General features: G+C 47.9%; 1 protein-coding gene across 1 annotated transcript in view; it reads right to left on the bottom strand.

Moving 5' to 3' along the window:
- Window positions 1–11,785, bottom strand: part of LOC135058241 (C-type lectin domain family 2 member A-like) — a 179,482-nt gene extending 167,697 nt beyond the window's left edge. The window contains exon 1 of the mRNA XM_063963780.1: window positions 11,521–11,785. Coding sequence (XP_063819850.1) covers window positions 11,521–11,545 — 25 coding nt within the window. The 5' untranslated portion in view covers window positions 11,546–11,785. The remainder of the gene's footprint in view (window positions 1–11,520) is intronic.
- Between the last annotated feature and the right edge of the window lie 10,062 nt (window positions 11,786–21,847).

The raw sequence follows: 21,847 nt of genomic DNA, 5'->3' as shown, positions 1-21,847 counted from the left end.
TGGTGACGTAGCTCCTCCCCTCAATACGTCACAAGGTCCCTTCAGCCCCTCCGATATAGAACCAACCATATACACAGCAATGTCTGACACAATTAGTGCAATACCACTCTATAACACACACCAGTGCCGTAACTAGGCATTTTAGCGCTGTGTGCAAGAAATGGCATTGGCGCCCCCCCTCCCCTATGCAAGATAGGGTAAAAATATATAAGGGCGTGGCTTCATGGGAAGGGGCGTGGCCACAAATTGATACATTCATACTACGGTGCACAGCAGTTTCCATTATTCAAATTACGCTGCACCGTAGCGCAACTACACCAGATAGAGCCCCTTTTACACATTACGGCAGCCAGTCCCCCTTTTTACACATTACGGCAGCCAGTCCCCCTTTTTACACATTACGGCAGCCAGCGTCCCCTTTTTACACATTACGGCAGCCAGCGTCCCCTTTTTACACATTACGGCAGCCAGCGTCCCCTTTTTACGCATTACGGCAGACAGCTTCCCCTTTTTACGCATTACGGCAGACAGCTTCCCCTTTTTACGCATTACGGCAGACAGCGTCCCCTTTTTACGCATTACGGCAGACAGCTTCCCCTTTTTACGCATTACGGCAGACAGCTTCCCCTTTTTACGCATTACGGCAGACAGCGTGCCCTTTTTACGCATTACGGCAGACAGCTTCCCCTTTTTACGCATTACGGCAGACAGCTTCCCCTTTTTACGCATTACGGCAGACAGCTTCCCCTTTTTACGCATTACGGCAGACAGCTTCCCCTTTTTACGCATTACGGCTGACAGCTTCCCCTTTTTACGCATTACGGCAGACAGCGTCCCCCTTTTACGCATTACGGCAGACAGCATCCCGCTTTTTACACGTTACGGCACACCTGGCACAGAGGCAGTTACGGCTCTGACGGCACTGCTCCAACACACACACACTGCACTGCATAGGGTTACACACACTGCACAAGGGGGGGAGGAGGGGGCGATTAGACCTCCTATAACACTTAAACTCACCTGCAACTGGCATTTCATGCAGGGCGCCGCAGCCCTTCTCAACGACAGCAACCCCCCCTTCTCAGTCCGCAGCATCTTGTGCTGTGCTGCTTTGGGCAAGAGGAGTGCTCAACGCAGGCGCAGCACATCCCCATGCCCAGCCGGAGCTATGCTATGAAAATTGTCAGAAGGCCGGCGCAGCGGAGCGGGGACGGCACCTCTCCTCACCGGTCATGAATGCAGTCAGACTCAGAGTCGCCACGCTGGTGGGCTGCCCGATCACTGTGGTCAGCAGTGATCGGGACATGCAGTGGGAGGAGCCACGGGTGCAATGGGGAGGCACAACCTGCAGTGCTGTGCAAGTAGCCTCGCCCTCAGTGCATGGCTAGTCTGCCTAATGCCAGACTATTTAACCTGTGCTGCCCGGAAGTTACCTCCATACCCGGAAGTCCCGGAAAACTGAGCAAATCACTCTCATATGTCACAAATAAAGGTATCAAATAGGAAACACTACTCCCCTGTCATGGAGGACCAAAAGCTGACCGCTTCACAAGTAAGAAGCATTAAAGTCACAGCGCAGTTAATTAAAATAATTTAACAAACCCCTTATCACATTTGTTAGCCATTGTCTTAAAACTCCTGGACAGTCCATGCTCATTGGGGGGGGGCATCACAGACAAAATTAGCATAATTTTGCACTTCAGATGGCTCTGAAAGATAGTGCCCTTATATACAAAAACCTAATCTTACCAACGAGGCTGAAGTTAGCTTCTTATTCGGCCAGCTTCTTATTCACTTCTTATTCGGCTCCAGCTTCTTATTCACTTCTTATTCGGCTCCAGCTTCTTATTCACTTCTTATTCGGCTCCAGCTTCTTATTCAGAAATTATTATATTAAAATAAATTAAATAAGGATAGATCACTAAGTTAACATTGCATAAACTTCAAATAGTGTCCCTTACACCAATTTACATGACATTTTGCAATAAACAAAAATGATTTAGGCATGAAAATGGTGGTAAAGCGGGCACAGGCACCAGATTTCATCATTTTGAATAAGAAGCTGTAGCTGTGCAAGGGTTAAACAGCGTTGGTCAAAAGATTTGACACTTGAAACTCACAGAGGGTGGTCACTTACATATCACCCACTTGCAATTTGCCTTGACCAACAAGCATTTGGGCATGAAAATGGTGGCAAGGCGGGCACAGACACCAGATTTCATCATTTTGAATAAGAAGTTGTAGTTGTGCAAGGGTTAAACAGCGTTGGTCAAAAGATTTGACACTTGAAACTCACAGAGGGTGGTCACTTACATATCACCCACTTGCAATTTGCCTTGACCAACAAGCATTTGGGCATGAAAATAGTGGTAAAGCGGGCACAGATACCAGATTTCATCATTTTGAATAAGAAGCTGTAGCTGTGCAAGGGTTAAACAGCGTTGGTCAAAAGATTTGACACTTGAACCTCACACAGGGTGGTCACTTACATATCACCCACTTGCAGTTTGTCTTGACCAACAAGCATTTGGGCATGAAAATGGTGGTAAAGCGGGCACAAACACCAGATTTCATCATTTTGAATAAGAAGTTGTAGTTGAGCAAGGGTTAAACAGCATTGGTCAAAAGATTTGACACTTGAAACTCACACAGGGTGGTCACTTACATATTCACCCACTTGCAGTTTGTCTTGGCCAACAAGCATTTGGGCATGAAAATGGTGGTAAAGCGGGCACAGACACCAGATTTCATCATTTTGAATAAGAAGCTGTAGTTCTGCATAGTGATGAGCGGGTTCGGTTCCTCGGAATCCGAAGCCCCCCGAACTTCACCCATTTTACACGGTTCCGAGGCAAACTCGGATCCTCCCGCCTTGCTCGGTTAACCCGAGCGCGCCCGAACGTCATCATCCCGCTGTCGGATCCTCGCGAGATTCATATTCTATATAAGGAGCCGCGCGTCGCCGCCATTTTCACTCGTGCATTGGAGATGATAGGGAGAGGACGTGGCTGGCGTTCTCTCAGTTTGTTCAGTGTGCTGCAAATATCTGTGCTCAGTGTGCTGCAAATATCTGTGCTCAGTGAGCTGCAAATATCTGTGCTCAGTGTGCTGCAAATATCTACGTTCTCTGCCTGAAAAACGCTCCATATCTGTGCTCAGTGTGCTGCATTGTGGGGACTGGGGACCACCAGTATTATATAGGAGGAGGACAGTGCAGAGTTTTGCTGACCAGTGACCACCAGTATTATACGTTCTCTGCCTGAAAAACGCTCCATATCTGTGCTCAGTGTGATGCAAATATCTGTGCTCAGTGTGCTTTATTGTGGGGACTGGGGACCACCAGTATTATATAGGAGGAGGACAGTGCAGAGTTTTGCTGACCAGTGACCACCAGTATTATATGTTCTCTGCCTGAAAAACGCTCCATATCTGTGTTGCATTGTAGTATATAGGAGTACAGTGCATCATTTTGCTGACCACCAGTATATAATAGCGGTACGGTACAGTAGGCCACTGCTCTACCTACCTCTGTGTCGTCAAGTATACTATCCATCCATACCTGTGGTGCATTTAAGTTTTTGTGCGCAGTATATATATAGTAGTAGGACAGTGCATCATTTTGCTGACCACCAGTATATAATATATAGCAGTACGGTACAGTAGGCCACTGCTCTACCTACCTCTGTGTCGTCAAGTATACTATCCATCCATACCTGTGGTGCATTTAAGTTTTTGTGCGCAGTATATATATATAGTAGTAGGACAGTGCATCATTTTGCTGACCACCAGTATATAATATATAGCAGTACGGTACAGTAGGCCACTGCTCTACCTACCTCTGTGTCGTCAAGTATACTATCCATCCATACCTGTGGTGCATTTAAGTTTTTGTGCGCAGTATATATATAGTAGTAGGGCAGTGCATAATTTTGCTAACCACCAGTATATAATATATAGCAGTACGGTACAATAGGCCACTGCTCTAGCTACCTCTGTGTCGTCAAGTATACTAGCCATCCATACCTGTGGTACATTTAAGTTTTTGTGCGCAGTATATATATTAGTAGTAGGACAGTGCATAATTTTGCTGACCACCAGTATATAATATATAGCAGTACGGTACAGTAGGCCACTGCTCTACCTACCTCTGTGTCGTCAAGTATACTAGCCATCCATACCTGTGGTGCATTTAAGTTTTTGTGCGCAGTATATATAGTAGTAGGCCATTGCTATTGATATATTACTGGCATATAATTCCACACATTAAAAATTGGAGAACAAAAATGTGGAGGGTAAAATAGGGAAAGATCAAGATCCACTTCTACCTCGTGCTGAAGCTGCTGCCACTAGTCATGGCCGAGACGATGAAATGCCATCAGCATCGTCTGCCAAGGCCGATGACCAATGTCATAGTAGAGAGCATGTAACATCCAAAAAAATAAAGTTCAGTAAAATGACCCAAAAATCTAAATCAAAATCGTCTGAGGAGAAGCGTAAACTTGCCAATGTGCCATTTACGACACGGAGTGGCAAGGAACGGCTGAGGGCCTGGCCTATGTTCATGGCTAGTGGTTCAACTTCACATGAGGATGGAAGCACTCATCCTCTCGCTAGAAAACTGCAGTGCCACTCCTATATGGGACAGGTGTTTCTGTCGGCCACTTGGGTCGCTTAGCTTAGCCATCCAGCGACCTTGGTGCACCTCTTTTTTTCTTTGCATCATGTGCTGTTTGGGGACAATTTTTTTAATCTGCCATCCTGTCTGACACTGCAGTGCCACTCCTAGATGGGCCAGGTGTTTGTGTCGGCCACTTGGGTCGCTTAGCTTAGTCATCCAGCGACCTTGGTGCAAATTTTAGGACTAAAAATAATATTGTGAGGTGTGAGGTGTTCAGAATAGACTGGAAATGAGTGAATGATTTCAGCTGTTTTTCAGGGGTTTTTTTGTAAAAAAAAAAACCTGAATCCAAAACACACCCGAATCCGACAAAAAAATTTCAGGGAGGTTTTGCCAAAACGCGTCCGAATCTAAAACACGGCCGCGGAACCAAATTCAAAGCCATAACACAAAACCCGAAAAATGTCCGGTGCACTTCACTATGCACAACTACAGCTTCTTATTCAAAATGATGAAATCTGGTGTTTGTGCCCGCTTTACCACCATTTTCATGCCCAACTGCTTGTTGGTCAAGACAAACTGCAAGTGGGTGATATGTAAGTGACCACCCTGTGTGAGGTTCAAGTGTCAAATCTTTTGACCAACGCTGTTTAACCCTTGCACAGCTACAGCTTCTTATTCAAAATGATGAAATCTGGTGTCTGTGCCCGCTTTACCACCATTTTCATGCCCAAATGCTTGTTGGTCAAGACAAACTGCAAGTGGGTGATATGTAAGTGACCACCCTGTGTGAGTTTCAATTGTCAAATCTTTTGACCAACGCTATTTAAACCTTGCACAGCTACAGCTTCTTATTCAAAATGATGAAATCTGGTGTCTGTGCCCGCTTTACCACCATTTTCATGCCCAAATGCTTGTTGGTCAAGACAAACTGCAAGTGGGTGATATGTAAGTGACCACCCTGTGTGAGTTTCAAGTGTCAAATCTTTTGACCAACGCTGTTTAACCCTTGCACAACTACAGCTTCTTATTCAAAATGATGAAATCTGGTGTCTGTGCCCGCTTTACCACCATTTTCATGCCCAAATGCTTGTTGGTCAAGACAAACTGCAAGTGGGTGATATGTAAGTGACCACCCTGTGTGAGGTTCAAGTGTCAAATCTTTTGACCAACGCTGTTTAACCCTTGCACAACTACAGCTTCTTATTCAAAATGATGAAATCTGGTGTCTGTGCCCGCTTTACCACCATTTTCATGCCCAAATGCTTGTTGGTCAAGACAAACTGCAAGTGGGTGATATGTAAGTGACCACCCTGTGTGAGTTTCAAGTGTCAAATCTTTTGACCAATGCTGTTTAACCCTTGCACAACTACAGCTTCTTATTCAAAATGATAAAATCTGGTGTCTGTGCCCGCTTTACCACCATTTTCATGCCCAAATGCCTGTTGGTCAAGGCAAATTGCAAGTGTGTGATATGTAAGTGACTACCCTGTGTGAGTTTCAAGTGTCAAATATTTTGACCAACGCTGTTTAACCCTTGCACAACTACAGCTTCTTATTCAAAATGATGAAATCTGGTGTCTGTGCCCGCTTTACCACCATTTTCATGCCCAAATGCTTGTTGGTCAAGACAAACTGCAAGTGGGTGATATGTAAGTGACCACCCTGTGTGAGGTTCAAGTGTCAAATCTTTTGACCAACGCTGTTTAACCCTTGCACAACTACAGCTTCTTATTCAAAATGATGAAATCTGGTGTCTGTGCCCGCTTTACCACCATTTTCATGCCCAAATGCTTGTTGGTCAAGACAAACTGCAAGTGGGTGATATGTAAGTGACCACCCTGTGTGAGTTTCAAGTGTCAAATCTTTTGACCAATGCTGTTTAACCCTTGCACAACTACAGCTTCTTATTCAAAATGATGAAATCTGGTGTCTGTGCCCGCTTTACCACCATTTTCATGCCCAAATGCCTGTTGGTCAAGGCAAATTGCAAGTGTGTGATATGTAAGTGACTACCCTGTGTGAGTTTCAAGTGTCAAATATTTTGACCAACGCTGTTTAACCCTTGCACAGCTACAGCTTCTTATTCAAAATGATGAAATCTGGTGTCTGTGCCCGCTTTACCACCATTTTCATGCCCAAATGCTTGTTGGTCAAGGCAAATTGCAAGTGGGTGATATGTAAGTGACCACCCTCTGTGAGTTTCAAGTATCAAATCTGTTGACCAACGCTGTTTAACCCTTGCACAGTTACAGCTTCTTATTCAAAATGATGAAATCTGGTGTCTGTGCCCGCCTTGCCACCATTTTCATGCCCAAATGCTTGTTGGTCAAGACAAACTGCAAGTGGGTGATATGTAAGTGACCACCCTGTGTGAGTTTCAAGTGTCAAATCTGTTGACCAACGCTGTTTAACCCTTGCACAGCTACAGCTTCTTATTCAAAATGATGAAATCTGGAGTCTGTGCCCGCTTTACCACCATTTTCATGCCCAAATGCTTGTTGGTCAAGGCAAATTGCAAGTGGGTGATATGTAAGTGACCACCCTCTGTGAGTTTCAAGTATCAAATCTGTTGACCAACACTGTTTAACCCTTGCACAGTTACAGCTTCTTATTCAAAATGATGAAATCTGGTGTCTGTGCCCGTCTTGCCACCATTTTCATGCCCAAATGCTTGTTGGTCAAGGAAAATTGCAGGTGGGTGATATGTAAGTGACCACCCTGTGTGAGTTTCAAGTGTCAAATCTTTTGACCAACACTATTTAACCCTTGCACAACTACAGCTTCTTATTCAAAATGATGAAATCTGGTGTCTGTGCCCGCTTTACCACCATTTTCATGCCCAAATGCTTGTTGGTCAAGACAAACTGCAAGTGGGTGATATGTAAGTGACCACCCTGTGTGAGTTTCAAGTGTCAAATCTTTTGACCAACGCTGTTTAACCCTTGCACAGCTACGGCTTCTTATTCAAAATGATGAAATCTGGTGTCTGTGCCCGCTTTACCACCATTTTCATGCCCAAATGCTTGTTGGTCAAGACAAACTGCAAGTGGGTGATATGTAAGTGACCACCCTGTGTGAGGTTCAAGTGTCAAATCTTTTGACCAACGCTGTTTAACCCTTGCACAACTACAGCTTCTTATTCAAAATGATGAAATCTGGTGTCTGTGCCCGCTTTACCACCATTTTCATGCCCAAATGCCTGTTGGTCAAGGCAAATTGCAAGTGTGTGATATGTAAGTGACTACCCTGTGTGAGTTTCAAGTGTCAAATATTTTGACCAACGCTGTTTAACCCTTGCACAACTACAGCTTCTTATTCAAAATGATGAAATCTGGTGTCTGTGCCCGCTTTACCACCATTTTCATGCCCAAATGCTTGTTGGTCAAGACAAACTGCAAGTGGGTGATATGTAAGTGACCACCCTGTGTGAGGTTCAAGTGTCAAATCTTTTGACCAACGCTGTTTAACCCTTGCACAACTACAGCTTCTTATTCAAAATGATGAAATCTGGTGTCTGTGCCCGCTTTACCACCATTTTCATGCCCAAATGCTTGTTGGTCAAGACAAACTGCAAGTGGGTGATATGTAAGTGACCACCCTGTGTGAGTTTCAAGTGTCAAATCTTTTGACCAATGCTGTTTAACCCTTGCACAACTACAGCTTCTTATTCAAAATGATGAAATCTGGTGTCTGTGCCCGCTTTACCACCATTTTCATGCCCAAATGCCTGTTGGTCAAGGCAAATTGCAAGTGTGTGATATGTAAGTGACCACCCTGTGTGAGTTTCAAGTGTCAAATATTTTGACCAACGCTGTTTAACCCTTGCACAGCTACAGCTTCTTATTCAAAATGATGAAATCTGGTGTCTGTGCCCGCTTTACCACCATTTTCATGCCCAAATGCTTGTTGGTCAAGGCAAATTGCAAGTGGGTGATATGTAAGTGACCACCCTCTGTGAGTTTCAAGTGTCAAATCTGTTGACCAACGCTGTTTAACCCTTGCACAGCTACAGCTTCTTATTCAAAATGATGAAATCTGGTGTCTGTGCCCGCCTTGCCACCATTTTCATGCCCAAATGCTTGTTGGTCAAGACAAACTGCAAGTGGGTGATATGTAAGTGACCACCCTGTGTGAGTTTCAAGTGTCAAATCTGTTGACCAACGCTGTTTAACCCTTGCACAGCTACAGCTTCTTATTCAAAATGATGAAATCTGGTGCCTGTGCCCGCTTTACCACCATTTTCATGCCCAAATGCTTGTTGGTCAAGGCAAATTGCAAGTGGGTGATATGTAAGTGACCACCCTGTGTGAGTTTCAAGTGTCAAATCTGTTGACCAACGCTGTTTAACCCTTGCACAGCTACAGCTTCTTATTCAAAATGATGAAATCTGGTGCCTGTGCCCGCTTTACCACCATTTTCATGCCCAAATGCTTGTTGGTCAAGGCAAATTGCAAGTGGGTGATATGTAAGTGACCACCCTCTGTGAGTTTCAAGTATCAAATCTGTTGACCAACGCTGTTTAACCCTTGCACAGCTACAGCTTCTTATTCAAAATGATGAAATCTGGTGCCTGTGCCCGCTTTACCACCATTTTCATGCCCAAATGCTTGTTGGTCAAGACAAACTGCAAGTGGGTGATATGTAAGTGACCACCCTGTGTGAGTTTCAAGTGTCAAATATTTTGACCAACGCTGTTTAACCCTTGCACAGCTACAGCTTCTTATTCAAAATGATGAAATCTGGTGTCTGTGCCCACCTTGCCACCATTTTCATGCCCAAATGCTTGTTGGTCAAGACAAACTGCAAGTGGGTGATATGTAAGTGACTACCCTGTGTGAGTTTCAAGTGTCAAATATTTTGACCAACGCTGTTTAACCCTTGCACAGCTACAGCTTCTTATTCAAAATGATGAAATCTGGTGCCTGTGCCCGCTTTACCACCATTTTCATGCCCAAATGCTTGTTGGTCAAGACAAACTGCAAGTGGGTGATATGTAAGTGACCACCCTGTGTGAGTTTCAAGTGTCAAATATTTTGACCAACGCTGTTTAACCCTTGCACAGCTACAGCTTCTTATTCAAAATGATGAAATCTGGTGTCTGTGCCCGCTTTACCACCATTTTCATGCCCAAATGCTTGTTGGTCAAGACAAACTGCAAGTGGGTGATATGTAAGTGACTACCCTGTGTGAGTTTCAAGTGTCAAATATTTTGACCAACGCTGTTTAACCCTTGCACAGCTACAGCTTCTTATTCAAAATGATGAAATCTGGTGCCTGTGCCCGCTTTACCACCATTTTCATGCCCAAATGCTTGTTGGTCAAGACAAACTGCAAGTGGGTGATATGTAAGTGACCACCCTGTGTGAGTTTCAAGTGTCAAATCTTTTGACCAACGCTGTTTAACCCTTGCACAGCTACAGCTTCTTATTCAAAATGATGAAATCTGGTGTCTGTGCCCGCTTTACCACCATTTTCATGCCCAAATGCTTGTTGGTCAAGGCAAATTGCAAGTGGGTGATATGTAAGTGACCACCCTCTGTGAGTTTCAAGTGTCAAATCTTTTGACCAACGCTGTTTAACCCTTGCACAGCTACAGCTTCTTATTCAAAATGATGAAATCTGGTGTCTGTGCCCGCTTTACCACCATTTTCATGCCTAAATCATTTTTGTTTATTGCAAAATGTCATGTAAATTGGTGTAAGGGACACTATTTGAAGTTTATGCAATGTTAACTTAGTGATCTATCCTTATTTAATTTATTTTAATATAATAATTTCTGAATAAGAAGCTGGAGCCGAATAAGAAGTGAATAAGAAGCTGGAGCCGAATAAGAAGTGAATAAGAAGCTGGAGCCGAATAAGAAGCTAACTTCAGCCTCGTATCTTACCATGGGAGGGACGGAGGGAGACTTCACTTGTTGTGATAAGCAGCAGCAGCAGCAGCAGCAGCAGCAGCAGCAGCAGCAGCAGCCGTCCTGTACATGGAAGCCAGTGTACAGTGCAGGAGAGCAGGAGGAGGGGGGTCGGAGCAGAGCCCAGCACACGGAGGAGACACTCATGACACAGGTTGTCCAGTGCTGGCTGCTGTGCCTGTTATCTATATTAGCAGCGCTGGCTCTGGCAGGGAAGGAGCCGGGCACAGCGCTACTAATATACTATACACTACAGCGGGCAGAGCAGCAATTGGTGGAGGTTAATCAGTGTGGGTGCGAATGGTGCGCCCACAGCGCAACTGCGCTGTGGGCAATGCCCCCTTCGCACACACATAGTTAAGGCACTGACACACACACACACACCCTGCCACTACCATATACACAGCAATGTCTGACACAATTAGTGCAATACCACTCTATAAAACACACACACACACACACACACACACACACACACACACACACACCCTGCCACTACCATATACACAGCAATGTCTGACGCAGTCTGGGGAGAGGAGTTAGCTGCTGTGATGAGAAAGTTGGGCAGGTGCAGGGAGAAGACATCACGGTCGGGTAATGGCAGGAGAAGGTGTGCAGCCAGCTGTGTGATCAGCCCCTATGGTTAACCAACCCTATGGTTACTCCCCGGTGACCACTTTGGTTCTAATAATCATTTTATAAAACAGAGAAGAAAAATAAACTTCAACCAGAGGGCAGGGTCTTTTATTCCCGCACCCCCTCCCCGGTATATATAATAACACCCTAAGCTGGTAGGGGTTCTAACACGCCCGCTGCCCCTTCTCCATCCCTACCCACGCACTGGCATGTGCAGCGGTGGCCGGATAGAAGCGCTGCTGCTGGGCTGGGCTAGGCACGGCCAGGTGCAGAGGCAGAGGCGCCGCAGGGTGGTGACAATGTAACACGGCGACAATGTTATCTTCCGGGACCCATCTCCCCGGATACTTACCGGTGTCCCTGCCGCCTCCTTCCATGTAAGGATCGGGTATAAGCCGCCGCCTGCCGGACTCTACAGCCCGCGGGGAAAGGACAAGGCAGATTGCGGTAAGAGGGCAAGTAGGTGAAAACTATCGCAGCGTTCCCTTCTCCAGTGTGGTGCGCGTCCCCGTGCTTGGAATAGGGAAGGGGAGTTGAGTGGAACTGCTACCGGGCTGACTGTCAGACCTGTCCTGGGAGTCCTGCCTGGCAGACGGTACAGGCTGCTGACCAGTGTCGGACTGGGGCATGAATGTCAATGTCCTCCCAGGGGGTGTTGTTGTATGCTTAAGGGTGTGGCCATTCTCCACTGGGGCGTGGCCAGCCACCTCAGAGATTTGGCTAACAATTACAGAGTACATGTTCTGTGCCCCTTGGTAAATAAATATATAATAAACCATATTCTTGTGAAGTATAATGTAACATAAGTACAATGCATAATTCTAGTGCACTAATATAGAGTCTGGAACCTGATCCCTAGAGGTGGAGGAGAGCCTACCCAGGGCCGGCACTTCCATTAGGCAGCTTTAGGCAGCTGCCTATGGGCACCAGGACCTGAGGAGGCGGTATGCTGAGGCTGTCAGGAGCCCTGGTCGTTTTAGCGCTCCCCCCCCCCCCCTTCGCCCTGTACAAGGTACCCGGCGGCATGGAGACACATAGCAGCGATGCTAAGCTGACTGACAGGCAGCTAGACAATATGCACCACCTTCTTTAATTCACCCCCGCCCGCACCGCTATGCAGTGGGAGCAGAGAGCTGGTTTCCCCCTCGGCCAGTTCCATGTCCCCCATCTGCCGGGCCGGCTCCTTGCCTGCTGCTTGATAAGGCTTTTTTTTTTTTTTTCATAAAAGGGACATGGCCACACCTCCGTGATTAGGCCACGCCCCCCGAGTATGCTAGGTCTTCGGCGGTCTGTCTATGGCTCTGCTGCCTGCTCTTTCAGACTTGCTCCTGTGATATAAGCTGGAGGTAACTACTGTGGTAGTGTGTGTGTGTGTGTGTGTGTGTGTGTGTGTGTGTGTGTGTGTCAGTATGAGTGTGTGTGTGTGTGTGTGTGTGTGTGTGTGTGTGTGTGTGTGTGTGTGTGTCTCAGTATCAGTGTGTGCCTCAGTATGCGTGTCTCAGTCAGGGTTGCCGACATTCTGGCTGCAGCCAGGTCAGCACAGCAAGGGGGCAGGGGAGGGCTGGATGGACTGAGGAGGCGGGATGGAGGCGGAGCAAGGGCGGGACGGAGGCGGAGCAAGGGTAGGGTCTCGCTGACACCGCTTTAAGCCACGCCCCCGCTCTGTAATGCCGCGATCTCCTGCATTACACTGCAGGGGGCGTGGCTATGATGACGCAATTCTGCAAGAATCGCGTCATCAACTGCCCGGACCGCCCACTTTACACACAAAGTGGGCGGACGGGCAGGGGGACCCCCGATTCCGGGAGACTTGCCTGCTCTTCCGTGGGGCCGGGAGGGACACCCGATTTTCGGGAGCCTCCCGGCCATTCCGGGAGAGTAGGCAAGTATGGTCTCAGTATCAGTATGTTTCTCCGTATGAGTGTGTGTGTGCCTTAGTATCAGTGTGTGCCTCAGTATGAGTGTGTGTGTCTCAGTATCAGTGTGTGTGTGTGTGTGTGTGTGTATGTGTGTGTGTCTCAGTATCAGTGTGTGCCTCAGTATGAGTGTGTGTGTGTGTGTGTGTGTGTGTGTGTGTCTCAGTATCAGTGTGTGCCTCAGTATGAGTGTGTGTGTGTGTGTGTCTCAGTATCAGTATGTGTCTCAGTATGAGTGTGTGTGTGTGTGTGTGTGTGTGTGTGTCTCAGTATGTGTGTCTCAGTGTGTGTGTGTGTGTGTGTGTGTGTGTGTGTGTGTGAGAGTGTGTGCCTCAGTATGAGTGTGTGTGTGTGTGTGTGTGTGTGTGTGTGTGTGTGTGTGTGTCTCAGTATCAGTATGTGTCTTAGTATGAGTGTGTGTGTGTATGTGTCTCAGTATATGTGTGTGTGTGTGTGTGTGTGTGTGTGTGTGTGTGCCTCAGTATGAGTGTGTGTGTGTGTGTGTGTGTGTGTGTGTGTCTCAGTATCAGTGTGTGCCTCAGTATGAGTGTGTGTGTGTGTGTGTGTGTGTCTCAGTATCAGTATGTGTCTCAGTATGAGTGTGTGTGTGTGTGTATGTGTCTCAGTATGTGTGTCTCAGTATGTGTGTGTGTGTGTGTGTGTGTGTGTGTGTGTGTGTGTGAGAGTGTGTGCCTCAGTATGAGTGTGTGTGTGTGTGTGTGTGTGTGTGTGTGTCTCAGTATCAGTATGTGTCTCAGTATGAGTGTGTGTGTGTGTGTGTGTGTGTGTGTGTGTGTGTGTGTGTGTCTCAGTATCAGTATGTGTCTCAGTGTGTGTGTGTGTGTGTGTGTGTGTGTGTGTATGTGTCTCAGTATGTGTGTGTGTGTGTGTGTGTGTGTGTGTGTGTGTGTGTGTGTGTGTGTGTCTCAGTATCAGTATGTGTCTCAGTATGAGTGTGTGTGTGTCTCAGTATCAGTATGTGTCTCAGTATGAGTGTGTGTGTGCCTCAGTATCAGTGTTCCTCCTGCATTCTGATTCGCGGGCTGGGCTTAATCCGGACTTTAGTGTCACCCTCTCCCTAGCTGCACTAGTACACAGGGGAGGAGGGGCTCCGCGGAACGCCGATTCCGGGAGACTTGCCTGCTCTTCCGTGGGGCCGGGAGGGACACCCGATTTTCGGGAGCCTCCCGGCCATTCCGGGAGAGTAGGCAAGTATGGTCTCAGTATCAGTATGTTTCTCCGTATGAGTGTGTGTGTGCCTTAGTATCAGTGTGTGCCTCAGTATGAGTGTGTGTGTGTGTGTGTGTGTGTGTGTGTGTGTGTCTCAGTATCAGTGTGTGTGTGTGTGTATGTGTGTGTGTCTCAGTATCAGTGTGTGCCTCAGTATGAGTGTGTGTGTGTGTGTCTCAGTATCAGTGTGTGCCTCAGTATGAGTGTGTGTGTGTGTGTGTGTCTCAGTATCAGTATGTGTCTCAGTATGAGTGTGTGTGTGTGTGTGTGTATGTGTCTCAGTATGTGTGTCTCAGTATGTGTGTGTGTGTGTGTGTGTGTGTGTGTGTGTGTGTGTGTGTGTGAGAGAGTGTGTGCCTGAGTATGAGTGTGTGTGTGTGTGTGTGTGTGTGTGTGTGTGTGTGTGTGTGTGTGTCTCAGTATCAGTATGTGTCTCAGTATGAGTGTGTGTGTATGTGTCTCAGTATGTGTGTGTGTGTGTGTGTGTGTGTGTGTGTGTGTGTGTGTGTGAGAGTGTGTGCCTCAGTATGAGTGTGTGTGTGTGTGTGTGTGTGTGTCTCAGTATCAGTGTGTGCCTCAGTATGAGTGTGTGTGTGTGTGTGTGTGTGTCTCAGTATCAGTATGTGTCTCAGTATGAGTGTGTGTGTGTGTGTGTGTGTGTGTGTATGTGTCTCAGTATGTGTGTCTCAGTATGTGTGTGTGTGTGTGTGTGTGTGTGTGTGTGTGTGTGTGTGTGTGTGAGAGAGTGTGTGCCTCAGTATGAGTGTGTGTGTGTGTGTGTGTGTCTCTCAGTATCAGTATGTGTCTCAGTATGAGTGTGTGTGTGTGTGTGTGTGTGTGTGTGTGTGTGTGTGTGTGTGTCTCAGTATCAGTATGTGTCTCAGTATGAGTGTGTGTGTGTGTGTGTGTGTGTATGTGTCTCAGTATGTGTGTGTGTGTGTGTGTGTGTGTGTGTGTGTGTGTGTGTGTGTGTGTGTGTGTGTGTGTGCCTCAGTGTGTGTGTGTGTGTGTGTGTCTCAGTATCAGTATGTGTCTCAGTATGAGTGTGTGTGTGTCTCAGTATCAGTATGTGTCTCAGTATGAGTGTGTGTGTGCCTCAGTATCAGTGTTCCTCCTGCATTCTGATTCGCGGGCTGGGCTTAATCCGGACTTTAGTGTCACCCTCTCCCTAGCTGCACTAGTACACAGGGGAGGAGGGGCTCCGCGGAACGCCGATTCCGGGAGACTTGCCTGCTCTTCCGTGGGGCCGGGAGGGACACCCGATTTTCGGGAGCCTCCCGGCCATTCCGGGAGAGTAGGCAAGTATGGTCTCAGTATCAGTATGTTTCTCCGTATGAGTGTGTGTGTGCCTCAGTATCAGTGTGTGCCTCAGTATGAGTGTGTGTGTGTGTGTGTGTGTGTGTGTGTGTGTGTGTGTGTGTGTGTGTGTGTGTCTCAGTATCAGTGTGTGTGTGTGTATGTGTGTGTGTCTCAGTATCAGTGTGTGCCTCAGTATGAGTGTGTGTGTGTGTGTGTGTGTCTCAGTATCAGTGTGTGCCTCAGTATGAGTGTGTGTGTGTGTGTGTGTGTGTGTGTGTGTCTCAGTATCAGTATGTGTCTCAGTATGAGTGTGTGTGTGTGTATGTGTATCAGTATGTGTGTGTGTGTGTGTGTGTGTGTGTGTGTGTGTGTGTGTGTGTGTGAGAGTGTGTGCCTCAGTATGAGTGTGTGTGTGTATGTGTGTGTCTCAGTATCAGTATGTGTCTCAGTATGAGTGTGTGTGTGTGTGTGTGTGTGTGTGTGTGTGTGTGTGTGTGTGTGTGTGTGTGTGTCTCAGTATGTGTGTGTGTGCCTCAGTGTGTGTGTGTGTGTGTGTGTGTGTGTGTGTGTGTGTGTCTCAGTATCAGTATGTGTCTCAGTATAAGTGTGTGTGTGCCTCAGTATCAGTGTGCCTCCTGCATTCTGATTCGCGGGCTGGGCTTAATCCGGACTTTAGTGTCACCCTCTCCCTAGCTGCACTAGTACACAGGGGAGGAGGGGCTCCGCGGAACGCTGATTGCGGGGGAGTGAGAGCAGTCAATGTCGCCGCCTGTTAGATGGAGCAAGCTGCCGCCTGATGGAGCCAGCCGGACCGCCACCAGGAGACAGATCCCTGCACAGAGTTGGCAGTGCAGGGGTGACTGAGCTGAGCTAGGGACCGAGGAAGCAGGTAGGGTGCAGGGTCACTGGGGGAAGGGCTACTGAGTGAGTGTGCGGTGCTGCACTCGCATGTGCAAGGCCAGACAGAAACAGCAGCAGACCAGTGCTCTCTCAGCATCTGCCCCCTTCTCCAGCCTGGTGCCCCCACCATTACTGCCCCCAGCCCCAGTATCTCCCATCCTGCCAGCCCAATGTTTCCCCTTCCCTCCCCAACCAGCCCACTGTCCCCATCTCACTGCTCTCCCATCTAGAACCCCCCAGTGACTCTAGACATACTGATCCCTCCTCACCAGCCCAGTGTTACCCCTTTCACTGCCCCCTTCCCATCCTGCCAAGTGCCTCCCCATTCATAGTGCCCTGGGGCCCCCAATCCAGCCCAGTGTCCCCCACCATCTTACTAACTCCCTTATCCCAGTATCTACCACCCTGCCTGCCCAGTGTCTCCCCTCTCCCAGCCCCCTGCCCCCATCTCACTGCCCCTCAGCCAGGAACATCCCCTCATTCAGCCCAGTGTACCCCCTTCTACAGCCTAATGTTTCCCCCTCCCACTACCATCTCTCTGCCCCATTCCCATCTAGACTGGGGTCCCAAATATAGATCCCACTGCCTGTCACCTACTGCCTTTCTGTCTCCAACTATCTTTCCCCATCACTTTTCTCTCCTGTCACCCATTGCCTTTTACTCTCTACCTTACATCACCCACTGCCTCTCCCTGTCACATTCTCGCTGTCACCCACTGCCTCTCCCCATCACATTCTCCCTGTCACCCACTGCCTGTCTCCCACTATTTCTCCCCATCAATTCTCCCTCCTGTCTGCCTCTCCCCGTCACATTCTCCCTGTCACCCACTGCCTGTCTCCCGCTATTTCTCCCCATCAATTCTCCCTCCTATCTGCCTCTCCCCGTCAAATTCTCCCTGTCACCCACTGCCTGTCTCCCACTATCTCTCCCCATCACTTTTCTCTCCTGTCACCCATTGCCTTTTAATCTCTACCTGACATCACCCACTGCCTCTCCCTGTCACATTCTCCCTGTCAACCACTGCCTTTCTTTCTCCCACTATTTCACCCCATCACTTCTCCCTCCTGTCTGCCTCTCCCTGTCACTCACTATCTCTCCCCATCATCCACTATGTCACAAACGATCTCCCCATGTCACATTCTGTGGCGTCACCTACTGCCTCATGAATATGGCATTCTCTTTGAAGCCACACCTATTGTTGCAAGGCCAAACCCACTTTTCTGGAGCACGTGCATCTTATGTGCGCTCTAAAGTACCTCACCCTCATTTCCTCTGGCATGGTGCCCCCCCTGTCATTTTGTTCTGGATCCGCCCCCGAGTGTCATTGTGTTTCTCAGTGTGTGTGTGTCTCAGTATGAGTGTGTGTGCCTCTGCCTCAGTATGAGTGTCAGTGTGTGTGTGTCTCAGTGTGAGTGTCACTGTGTGTCTCAGTATGAGTGCCACTGTGTGTCCGTCCAAGTATGAGTGTCAGTGTGTGTGTGTCTCAGTATGAGTGTCACTGTGTGCATGTGTGTGTGTCTCAGTATGAGTGTGTGTGGGCCTCAGTGTGAGTAGTTGTGTATGTGTTACAGGGCTCACTGGGAAACATCCAGTACCTGTAATGCTATACCTCACACTCTGTTAAAGGTGTGGCATTTGATATGCCAGCTGTCGGGATCCCAGCGCTCAGCATACCGACGCCGGAATCTCGACAGCCGGCATACCGACAACTATTTTCCCGCTTGGGGTGTCCACGATCCCCCTGGAGCCGGTATACCGGCGGTCAGGATCCCAGCGCCGGTATGCTGGCACCAGGGTAGGGTTAGGTTGCAGGGGGGGAATTAGAGTTAGACTGCAGGAAGGGAGGGTTAGGCTGCAGGTAGAGGAGGGGAGAGGGTTAGCATACTTTCCAACGAGGGGTTGGGATTATGCGGGTCATTCCGAGTTGATGGCTAGATTAAAATGTTCGCTTTGCTGCGATTAAGTGAAAAAACGCCACTTCTGCGCATGCGTATGCGCAAAGTACTTTCACAAAGGCCGATGTAGTTTCACACAAGGTCTGGCGTTGCTTTTCAGTCGCAATGGCGGCCTCAGAGAGATTGACATGAAGTGGGCGTTTCTGGGTGTCAACTGACCGTTTCCAGGGAGTGTTCGAAAAAACGCAGGCGTGCCAGGAAAAACGCAGGCGTGGCTGGGAGAACGCAGGGCGTGTTTGTGAAATCCGGAACTGAATGGTCTGAAGTGATCGCAAGATAGGAGTAGGTCTGAAACTGCACAATTTGTTTTTGCTGCCGCTCTGCGATCCTTTCGTTTGCACTTCTGCTAAGCTAAAATACACTCCACCAGTGGGCGGCGGAATAGTGTTTACACAGCTGCTAAAAACTGCTAGCGAGCAATCAACTCGGAATGACTACCTATAAGCAGCAGGATGCTGCTGTCATTCTTCTGACTACCGGCATCCTACGCGTCAGGATCCCTTTCCCAAACTGCTGTAGGGTGTATTCTCTATACAGTCTGCAACATTTTTGATACGTTATAATCCAATTGGCGGAACAGTAGCATAGGGTAAGCATTACTGCCTCACAGCACTCAGGTCATGAGTTCAATTCCTGGTCATGGCCTGTCTGTGTAGAGTTTGCATGTTCTTTTTATGTTTCTATGGGTTTCCTCTGGGTATTCCTGTTTCCTCCTACACTCCAAAAACATATGGTCAGGTTATGTGGATTTGTCTGTGTGTGTTTGCATTTTAGAGAGTATCACTCCCATTCCAGTGGAACAGGGAGAGATATGAATTCTGATGTTCTGTGTACAAATTAGTGGCACTATATAAGTAAATAATAATAATAATAATAATAATAATAATAATAATAATTTTGATACTAAGATAGGGACTTGCACATTTTCCATTTGTACTTAGCAGGAGCACATTAATTTGCTGTTCTGACAATAATAAAGGACTAAATCAAGTTATGTACTGGGGAGCATTGTGTTTTGGTTTTTCCTGTCAGGGCAAATGTGTGTTTCTTTTACCCTGTAGAAGCCAATGTGTTTTTTTCTTTTTTTCCTGAAAGGGGTCAATGTGTTTGTTATTATTTTATCCTGTGGATGCCAAAGTGTTTTATTTTTTCCTGTGGTGGCTGATAGGTGTGATGGTGGGGGGGTGGGGGGAGGCTGAAGTCTTGCCTAGGGTGCCGAGAAACCTTGCACCGGCCCTGAGCCTACCGGTGGTTTCCCCTGTGGGCCAGTCCGACCCTGCTGCTGATGCCATGCCAGCTGCCTGCTAGTGCTGCACAGATTGCATTTAATACTTGCTGCCAGAGGTGGATTAAGGAATGTGGGGGCCTAGGCCGTTAAAGATTGTGCCCCTAGCCCCCCCCACCCACCACCACCACCAGTGGGGTCACCCTGTGCACACCCTTGATCTACATGCGCCGCCATATGCGACTGCAGCTGTGCTTTTCCAGGAAAACACTGTAGAATGGCATTTCGTATGCAGATACAGCCGCAGTCAAGCTCAGAATATAGGCATGCCGCATAGAATTTTAATCAGCGTAAACTGCTGGCGCATCCTATTAGCATCGTTTTGCAATAAGGCTCCTCTTAACGGAAAAATTAACAAATAAAAAAAGACAGTGCTACTGAGTCACGGTACGGCGCAGCTAGAAGGGCTGTTTAACGCAAAAGGAGGCGAATGTGGACACATCTGTAGCTTAGCGACCTAACAGTCTCTTCAAAGAATTTGGGTTCTGGAGGTGTAGATGTCTTAAATTAACGAGAAGTTTTATTTAATGAAAAGTGTACAACGCTTATTTTAGAAATTATGTTCAAAAAAAGGTGGTTACAAATGAAAGGGTTACAAAGTATATATACGGGTAAGAAAAAATAAAAATAGGATTAAACTTACAGCCTTGACACGCAGCGGGTAATTCAGACTGCAGCGATCGCAGTCCGAATTTCTTTGTGGAGTGTGCCCGCGCACCTCGGGAGGCCCTGAGAGATGCTGAAAGCATCTCAGGGCTGCGATCGCCTTTGCCTGATTGACAGGCAGAGCCAGTCGCCCCCGGCGGGAGGGAGCGTGCCAGCGGCATTAGAACGCCATTGGCGCGGTGCGGTCCGGACAGCAAAAGCGTGTCCAGGCGGCTGCGTGACGTCACATGCAGCTGCTGTGACCCGGGACACGGCAGGTAGCTCCCTGCCAGTGCACAGGAGCTGCGCAGACAGGGAGCTACTCGCTAGGTGCAAAAGCATTGCCGCTGTGCGATGTTTTTGCACCTGTGCAGGGGGGGCAGAGCCAGACATGCGGGGCGGACTACCCCTGTGCTGGGCGTCCCCCCGCATGTCTGAGAAACTGATCGCAGATGTGCTAAATTTAGCGCATCTACGATCAGATCTGAGGCCCTCATTCCGAGTTGATCACACGGTAGAAGTTTTTTGCAGCCGTGCGATCAGATAGTCGCCGCCTATGGGGGAGTGTATTTTAGTTCAGCAAGTGTGCGATCGCTTGCGCAGGGGAGGTGTGCAAAAAGTATTTGTGCAGTTTCTGAGCAGGTCTGAACTTACTCATACGCTGCGATCACTTCAGCCTCTCAGGTCCCGGAATTGACGTAAGACATCTGCCCCGCAAACGCCTGGACACGCCTGCGTTTTCCACGGCACTCCTAGAAAATGGTCAGTTGCCAACCACAAACGCCTTCTTCCTGTCACTCTCCTTGCGATTGCCGCTAGGATCGCATTCTTCGTAAAGTCCCACGCTGCCCAGGATTTCCCTGCGTATTGCGGTCACGGCGCATGCTTAGTTCAGACCCGATCACACCGCTGCGAACAGCTGAAGCATGCGATCGGGGTCGGAATGACCCCCTGAATTAGACCCCCTTTCCAGAGGGGACGGTAAGGAAATGTAGAGTCTACAGGTTACAACTCCCATGCAGCACCGATCCCTGAGTTCAATAAAGAACAATAGGTGGTCAGAACTTTTATCCTCAGAGTATCACACCTTGGTGAGGGCATCCACGGCCTTGCTGATTGGCTGATTCAATAAGTAATCCGGGGACCTCCCATGACTTGTAATTTATAGCTCACATTCACATATTTGGGTATAACTTCCCCTGTAAGAGGATTATCTAAATTATGTTGTGTCCATATTACTGTCTGCTATTTTTGCAACCAGAAAATAGTAAATATCATGTGTTTATGATGTGGGATAGTGGAGAGGTTTTATATCTTTGAAATAATGGGGGTCATTCCGAGTTGATCACTCGCTAGCTAGTTTTAGCAGCCGTGCAAACGCTATGCCACCGCCCACTGGGGAGTGTATTTTAGCTTAGCAGAAGTGTGAACTCATGTGCAGCCGAGCTC

Source organism: Pseudophryne corroboree, chromosome 3 (genome assembly GCF_028390025.1).
Source record: "Pseudophryne corroboree isolate aPseCor3 chromosome 3, aPseCor3.hap2, whole genome shotgun sequence".
NCBI classification, from domain to species: domain Eukaryota; kingdom Metazoa; phylum Chordata; class Amphibia; order Anura; family Myobatrachidae; genus Pseudophryne; species Pseudophryne corroboree.
Note: the sequence above shows the minus strand (reverse complement) of the source record. Positions and strands in the feature narration are given on the sequence as shown.